We start from the raw sequence: 8,547 nt of genomic DNA, 5'->3' as shown, positions 1-8,547 counted from the left end.
GCCTTCAGTACCCCCACCTTACTCTCACTGTCTGCCACTCTTTGTTTCATTGCTACATTCTCAGCCTCCAAAACCTTAACGTCATCTCGAGTATGTTGTAGTGTTGCTCTCAGCTCCACCACCATGTCTCTGAGTTCCTTCAGCTCAGTAGAGATGTCCTGGGTAGAGAAGTCAGTGTCGTGGATCTCTGTCTGGACTCCACACATGGAGAGCAGCAGCACCAGCAGTGAGATGGCAGTCTTCATCTTCCAAGTCACTGTAAAATAAAACATTCAACAGATTCTGAGTGTCTTACATTGTGGAAAGAATCATTACTGACCAGGTGACTAAAATGTAAAAAATATTGAGTAGAGGTTATGCTAAGCTAGACTCGGGAGCCATCCTGCGTACTTCCGCCAAAGGATTGGCTGCACTACGGTAGTCTGGCCTTGCTCTTCTGTGGAGTGTCCAGATCGGTGGGATTTTGATCGCAACGCCCCCCATCTAATCTAATCAGAAAACAGCCAATAAGCGAATAAGCGCCCCACGTGGGGGAGAAAGGGGGAGGACACTCGTGACGATGACGTCTGCGCCAATGGCTCTGGTCAGCGCTATGTTGTTGTTGAGTAACTGTCGGCGATTGGGTGAGAGCTGTCCAATCATTTCAAACCATAACTGAGTGCAAACTTCCCGCTTCCTGCAATCGCGTCAGATCACACAACCTCCAGACCATAAATACGAAATGAAATAGTAGTATTATGGGATGGTCAGGATCAGGCTAATGCTAAGCTAGTGTTTGTCAACATGGGCGCCAGCGCCCCCCTGGGGAGTTAGAGAGCCGTTTGAGGGAGGGTGGTGGTGGCTGCATCGCCACAGAAGGGGAGTGGGGTGATAGTGTCTTTCTTTTTTATGCGTGTTGAAACATCTGCAGCAGCCTAGAAATTAATTTAGCAACATAGAAACGATTGTGGTATTAAACCATAGAATGTAGTAATATACAATCTATGTATTTAAACACATGCACTGTTGACAGGTGTGTGAGGAGAAGGTGGCGTTCGGGCAAAAAAGGTTGAGAACCACTGTGCTTAACCTTACCATGCACATTTTAGCTTCTTTATTCATAATTATCCACATACTGTATACATGAGTGTTATACACCAGGCAGGCTGCAGGCACAGGCATGACAAAACAATGTGTGTGGCAATTCAAAAAAGCAGATCTCTCTCTCTCTCTCATCCAGACTCAGCCTTCTAACACCTTAACTCCGTGAAAGGCCTTTATACAGGAATAATTCATCAAAACGAGTTTTACATTTTAGAAAACAAGAAAAAGAATCTGTCATTATGAAAATTTTAATAAAACAATTGGAGCAATTCCATCCACCAGAAGTTATGCAACTTACCTCTTATCTGCTCCTGTGTAGAATGAGTGTCTTTGGGGTTCTCATTTACAGCAGTGGAACTTTGGCTATTGTGACATCATAATAACCATCTGCATTGAAAACATACAGGTAGAACATTAGGTGCTGTTTCCACATAGCAGGATATTTTTTTAGCAGGGTTTTTTTTTCTCCTGTTAGGTGTAAACGCAACATGTGGATAAAAATAAATCCTCCATTGTAACAAATGCGTTTCAGCCCCCTAAACAGGATATTTTTTTCTCCTGCTTTTTATACCAGGATTTAAAATATCTGCTATGTGGAAACGGAAGGCCAAAACCAATGCAAAACTAATACAACCAGGAGAAAAAAATATCCACATATAATAATATCCAGCTACTTGTAAACGGCACCTTAGACTAGAGGTGACTCCACCCCCCTTTTCACGTCATTCCGTGGAAGCCATTTTTTGCAGGTAGACCTGAGAAATGGAAATGAATGGGGGCCTGTCAAAACATGGCTTAATAATGTCAAAATGTCCATGTCCAAATGTCCAACACACTATACATGGACAATAGTATGTTGCTAAATATCTACATTATTAATATAATTTGATTTTTAAATGTATTTCATTGACTCATATCATTTTAGTGACATTTCAAATCTGGTCTTTGATTGTTGTGTTACTTCATATTCATGTAGTTTTAGTCCAGGAGAGGAGACATCAGGACATCAGGTCACATCTCCACCTGTTGAGTATTATGAGCTGCTAAACGGGTCATATTTCATTTCATTAAAATGATATTGAGGGCCGGATAAGACCATCCTGTTATGATCCGCCCATAATAATTCTCTTCATTGGTATTCATGGTCTGGGGGTTCTTTGACTTGACGCCATTTGAAGGGCGGGACAAGATGGCTGTCAGTAAGTCAGTAGCTGTGATCCAAAATTAACTCACAAAGACACACACAACTCGTGTTTATTTTATTTTCATTTATTTATTATTCTTTAAAATTGTACATCATACAGTAGCAGGAGTGTCATGACAACAAGTCGACAGCTGGAAACGAGTCAAAATAAAAGTCAACAGCTAGAAATGAAAGTCCAAATAAAAGCAAACAGATAGAAATGAAAGTCAAAATAAAAGCCTATGTTTGTAATAAAAATGTGTGTGTAATAAAAGCTGGTGTGTGTGTCCGGGGGAGGTGCGCTCTTGCTCCCAGATACACACGACCTCGACTCAAAAGGTCACACCCGATAATAAAGCTCAAACACACACCTGCACACGGCAGGACATGGTACACCGCACACCTCTTATCATAATCATTTACACACACACACATGCACACACACACACACACCGGCACAGCACACACCTCTTATCATAATCATTTACGCGCACACATGCACACATGCACACGTGCACACGTGCACACACACACGCACATACACACAAAAGCTATAGGGATAGTTCCATGACTATAGTGAACACGTTAACTACTTGAAGTAGGACTGATAGAATATGTTCAGTACTGCAGGTAGTGCTGCATGTCAGGGGTGTAAACCACGGCCTCCATGACGACACGATTCCATATCAACTTCTTTAGGCCGCCGCGATACGATTACTTATGAAACTTAAAAATGTCCCACGACATTCGATTCGATTCGACTGCTGGTCGTAGGATGGATGCATCGATACATATGGATTATGATCTACACCCCTGCTGCATAAAGCACTGTGTTTACAGTAGTACTGCACTGTGTTTACAGTAGTACTGCACTGGAGGGGCACAGTGAGCCTGTTGATATGGCCGCAATAAACAGGTTATTGGAGTAAACAGGTTATTTGAGTAAACGGTTTATTGCTGTTTATATGCACTCCGTCGGTTGACCGTGTGTCACACGAAGCTAGAATTTAAGGCTTGCGATTGGCTACTTATCCTTCTAGAATGTCAATAACCTGATAAAGACCCGATTATGCTGGATACATGTCTTCAGAAATCAGTGTATTAGCCAAAAACCTACCTGTGCAAATCAGATTTTTCATGAACCGATAACGGCAATAAACCGATTATGAAAACTGTTTATTCAGTTTACATGAGCGCTCAAATAAACCGGTAACTCCAAAAACCTGATGATAAACGGTTTCTTGATGCGCATATAAACAGGCTCACTGATTGTTCTGCATTAGACGTGATGCTCCATGACACACTGCCTGAGATCTCTTAAAACACTATTCCACAAAACACACACACATATTCCTTACTTTGTTTACGCAGATGGGGAGTGTGTGAGCATGTATTGGGGACTGTGGGTCGTGTGTGCCTGTGTGTGTGTGTGTGTGTGTGTGTGCATCAGGGTCTGTGGGTCCTGTGTGTGTGTGTGTGTGTGTGTGTGTGTGTGTGTGTGTGTGTGTGTGTGTGTGTGTGTGCGCGCATCTGGGTCTGTGGGTCCTGTGTGTGTGTGTGTGTGTGTGTGTGTGTGTGTATGTGTGTGTGTGTGCAAGACTGTGATTGTACTGGCCCCACTGCATCCCCAACATTCTCTGACTGCAACAGACATGAAGTGAGGTCTGGTGGAGACAGGAAGCAGGAAGTGGAGGTCTTCTGTGATTGGCCTGAGCAGGAGGAGGCTGTGTGTGATTGGTGGAGAGCTGGAGGAGGCTGCGTGTGATTGGTCAGAGTAGTGAGTAGTCAGTGCAGCCCCCTCCCAGGCCGTAGCGTGTGTGTGTGTGTGTGTGTGTGTCTAGAGTACCGTGTCGTCAGTACATCCTCCTCCCAGGCCGTAGCGTGTGTGTGTGTGTGTGTGTGTGTGTGTGTGTGTGTGTGTGTGTGTGTGTGTGTGTGTGTGTGTGTGTGTGTGTGTCTAGAGTAGCGTGTCGTCAGTGCATCCTCCTCCCAGGCCGTAGCGGAACTCCTGCAGGTTGGAGATTCCGTAGAAATGGATGAACGCCGCGGCAACCACCAAGACATGGAAGATCTGATGGGACTGGAACTGGAGAAGAGAAGAGAGAAGACATGAATAAAGGGAAGAGAGGAGAGACAAGAGAAGAGAGAGAGAAGAGGGAGGGGAGAGAGGAGAGAGGAGAGAAAGGTATAGAGAGAGAAACATAATTTCTTTTCCTTGTATGACCTGTGCATATGAAGAAAATTACTTTCTGATTTGACTAACAGCACCAAAACACAAATGGATGCGAGCGAGTTCTTCACGTTTCTTCACATTCTTATAATCATGTTCCATATTGGCGTCTTATTACACATACAGTCGTTTGGTTTGGCTTTGGGTTCGAGTAGATATGATGGCTTCTATGGTGACGGATAATCAAATCTCTGGCTAATGTTTGTCTATGCTAATTATATGGAGTAAACACGTCACACACGCGTACACAAGTGTAGTTCTTTATTAGATTTTTAAAATAATATTAAAGTCAGTTCAGATCTGTTGAAAACCGAACATTTTACCATCTGAATCGGTAAAACAGACCAACATGCATATTATATGACAGCCACTGCTCTTACTTTGTCGTCAGAGCCGGGATGTAATTTTTTTTAAAGAAAACACCCATTCATAATACAGAGGTCAGGAACGTATCCAGCAGGGGTCGATGAGATTACTTTCCCTCCTTATATACACATTACTAAGTTAGCGTGTGACACCTGCTGTGTGTGTGTGTGTGTGTGTGTGTGTGTGTGTGTGTGTGTGTGTGTGTGTGTGTGTGTGTGTGCGCGTGTGTGTGCGTACCCAGATGTCACATTTCCCAGGGAAGTATCTCTCAGGTATTCGGGCTGCGTAGAGTCCTGTACACATGAACACCAGAATCAGGAGAATTATATTAGAGGAGTTTATAGAATTACACACACACGCACGCACGCACACGCACACACACACACACACACACCAGTCAGCAGTGCACCTAAACATCCCCACAGAGCGGCACTCAAAACAAACACACACACACACACACACACACACACACACACACACACACACACACACACACAGACACAGACACAGACAGATACACCCACAGACACACCCACAGACACACACACACACAGACACAGACACAGACAGATACACCCACAGACACAGACACAGACAGATACACCCACAGACACAGACTCTGGGTGCATCCCAATATGTGTCCTTGCCTCCTCCACTTGTGCTTGTCTCCTCGTTCCGCCTCCTGGCCCCTCCTCCGTGGAGAAAACGATAAAGTTTCCCAGCTGTCAGCCTCGCCACAACAACTTTTGAGGGACTGTTTTTCATTCACCATCCCAATTGAGCTTTTGCAAGATATTGAAATATAATGCTGTTGTCAGTGATGTCATCATGACGAGAAGCAAGTGGAGGAGGCAAGTGGAGGAGGCAAGGTCACATATTGGGATGCACCCACGTACACACACACACACACACAGACAGACAGACAGATGCAGACACACACCCACAGACACAGACACCGAGACACAGAGACACAGACACCGTGACACACAGACACGGACAGACACAGACACACACACACACACACACACAGACACACACAGACACACACACAGACACAGACACAGACTGCCATCTGGACGTAGACTGAAAATTCCAATGGCAAGGAAGAAAAGCGGTCATTTGTACCATCAACTGTGGCTATTCTTAACAAAGGACTGGTTATAACAGAGTAGATAAGGTCTTATGTGCTCCTCAATAGCATTTTAGCAGTAGTTTTAAAATTTTATACAGTAACACAGTGCTTCGTAATTCAGCATTGGAAGCTCTGTGCGCTGCTCTAGCAGTAAGTATGGTAAATTTGAATAGTCTCTTAATTTTTAATTGAGTAATGAGATTTAATTTTATTCCACAGGTTTTATCTATCTTTTATCTACACACACACACACACATATATACATGTATATATATATCAGGCATGAAAACGGGTCAGGGGTGAAAAAGGTGAGAAAGGTGCGGCGTGGCGCGGTGGCACGGGGCGGCGCGTGTGCTGCAGCGGTGCGCGCGCATGTGTGGTGTGCAGTTGCGTTTTTGGGGGATAGTGTTGTATAAGAGTCATACTAGGGGGGTCTGGGGGCATGCTCTCCCATGGGAGAAAATTTAGCTAAAACCGTCTTTAAATGATGAATTTTGAGCATATTGTAGCGACCCAGGGACAGTGAACATAAGAAGAACTGCCAACCATCTTCGTTACTTCATGATTGTCATGCTGTCATGTCTGATGAGGGGGGCAGATAGATAGATAGATAGATAGATAGATAGATAGATAGATAGATAGATAGATAGATAGATAGATAGATAGATAGATAGATAGATAAAATGGGTTTTGGTTCTCAGCCTTTTTAAAAAATTAATTCCCCCTTGACCTCATCATAAGCTTCCCATCACCCCATTGACCTCATCAAAACCCTGCCAATGCCCCCCTTAAAAATAAAATAGACTAATGTCCCCCAATGGCAACTAAGCACCCCCTCCTCTCAACACTATCCAATGTCCCCTCAACGCTTGCCTGGTTGTGATCTCGTTTGAACAGTTAATCATCATATTTCAGACAACTTGTAGGCCTAATACAAAAAAAATCTTTGTCACAGTTTGGATAAACTACTGAAATGTTATCCAAACTACTCAAATTTTAGTCCATTCACCTAGTATATCTGTTTCCCTATGAAAAAAAAATAATAGGAAAGCTCCAACTTTGACCGTGGAAAAAAAACAGTTTGACCGTGTTCCACTAAATATAAATCGGTAGATTTTTAATATGTAATTTAGATGTAGGCTACCAAGGGATTACAACGTGGCATGATTCCTATAACAATTTGTCCCGTGTCAAACGATTGACAAGTTAGGCTCCGCTCTTTCTCTCTCTCCCTCTCTCGTGCGTGCTATAAGAAGCCGCAGATTCGAAGCATGATGTTGGATGCCTCGCGTAGCCCACATCCGCTTCTTCTCCGTGGTGCCTACTAGATACTTTCGCCATTTCGTAGCGCACAGATTCGTTAAAATAGCCGTCAGGAAAACGTGCCGTATGCCTACCCAACCTGTCATTAACGGAGCTCTTTTGAGAAGAAATACTTTTTCACGAGGGCAGGCAAATACGGTTTCAAATTATTAGGAAAAACAACTTAACCAACTGTGGCTGGCTACATTCACTCACTTCAAAACGGCGAATTTCGCCGAAAGGTGAGGGATTTTCATGCCTGATATATATATATATATATTAGGGGTGGGCATAGATTATTTTTTTTAATCTAGATTAATCTCACTGTAATTATGAAATTAATCTAGATTAATCTAGATTAATCTATATCAAAATGGCTCATTCAGAATAGGCACGATAGCGAAATAATGCAGAAAAAAAACCTTGGGGTTCCTTAAGACAGATGGCGCATTAGACCTGAGCTCATCTTTTTTTGCATCTCATCTTCAAAAAATGGTCATGTTGATACTTGGTGATGAAAACAATCACTGCAATATGTGTAAAGTGTGTCCAATATGTTAGGAAGCATTTACAGTTATAAGATACTGAAATTTCAAAATGAACAGCGCTATAAGTTGTAGAGGCAAACACAGATAAATCTATCATTTAGGCTATTTAAACAATATTACCTCAACAATTCAGCATTTCTAATGGGCAGAGAGAGAGAGAGAGAGAGAGAGAGAGAGAGAGAGAGAGAGAGAGAGAGAGAGAGAGAGAGAGATAATCTGTCACTGACTGTTAAAAGGAGCAGCGGCTCCTTTAAGAGAGGGAGGAGCTCTGCGCATAGTAGGCACAGCAGCCCTCAGAGCCAGGCTACTGGATATGCCTATCTAGAACCTACAGCACTGGCACACGGCGATTTGACAGTTGTTCTCAGAGTTAGAATGCCAGATGAGTTACAACTCGACATGAATTCAGTTTGCAAAAAAAAAAAGTCAAGCGCGACAACCGCGAGGTTTATTACCGTCGGACATGAGAATATCTCACTGAATCGCAAATGTGCGCGATTGCAACACAAACATTCAGCGAGAGTAGATATTGACAGTTTCAGTTTGACAATCTTCAAAATGCATAGGACTATCACACGGAATGTTTTGCAATTATAGCACAGGCAAGATTTCTGGAAGTTGTTTATGTATTCTATGCAATGCGTGAGGAAATGTCGGGCTGGTAGCTACTCACACACAATAATGTCTCTCTATGCTTCACCTC

The 8,547-nt window shown here is 43.1% G+C and overlaps 1 protein-coding gene across 3 annotated transcripts in view; it reads right to left on the bottom strand.

The window, feature by feature from the left end:
- Nucleotides 1-3,594: 3,594 nt before the first annotated feature.
- LOC134456475 (adiponectin receptor protein 1-like) overlaps nucleotides 3,595-8,547 on the bottom strand; it is an 18,415-nt gene continuing 13,462 nt past the window's right edge. For 2 of the 3 annotated variants that reach the window (XM_063207838.1, XM_063207837.1), the window contains exons 9-10: nucleotides 5,100-5,155; nucleotides 3,595-4,352 (exon numbers count right to left, since the gene is read on the bottom strand). In XM_063207838.1, the coding sequence (XP_063063908.1) occupies nucleotides 4,224-4,352; nucleotides 5,100-5,155 (185 nt within the window). In that variant the 3' untranslated portion in view covers nucleotides 3,595-4,223. The remainder of the gene's footprint in view (nucleotides 4,353-5,099; nucleotides 5,156-8,547) is intronic. The other variant, XM_063207839.1, reaches the window with a different exon arrangement.

The sequence above is a fragment of the Engraulis encrasicolus genome, chromosome 10, assembly GCF_034702125.1.
Source record: "Engraulis encrasicolus isolate BLACKSEA-1 chromosome 10, IST_EnEncr_1.0, whole genome shotgun sequence".
Taxonomy (NCBI): Eukaryota; Metazoa; Chordata; class Actinopteri; order Clupeiformes; family Engraulidae; genus Engraulis; species Engraulis encrasicolus.
The sequence above is the reverse complement of the archived record's forward strand: the minus strand, read 5'-3'. Positions and strand labels throughout refer to the sequence as shown.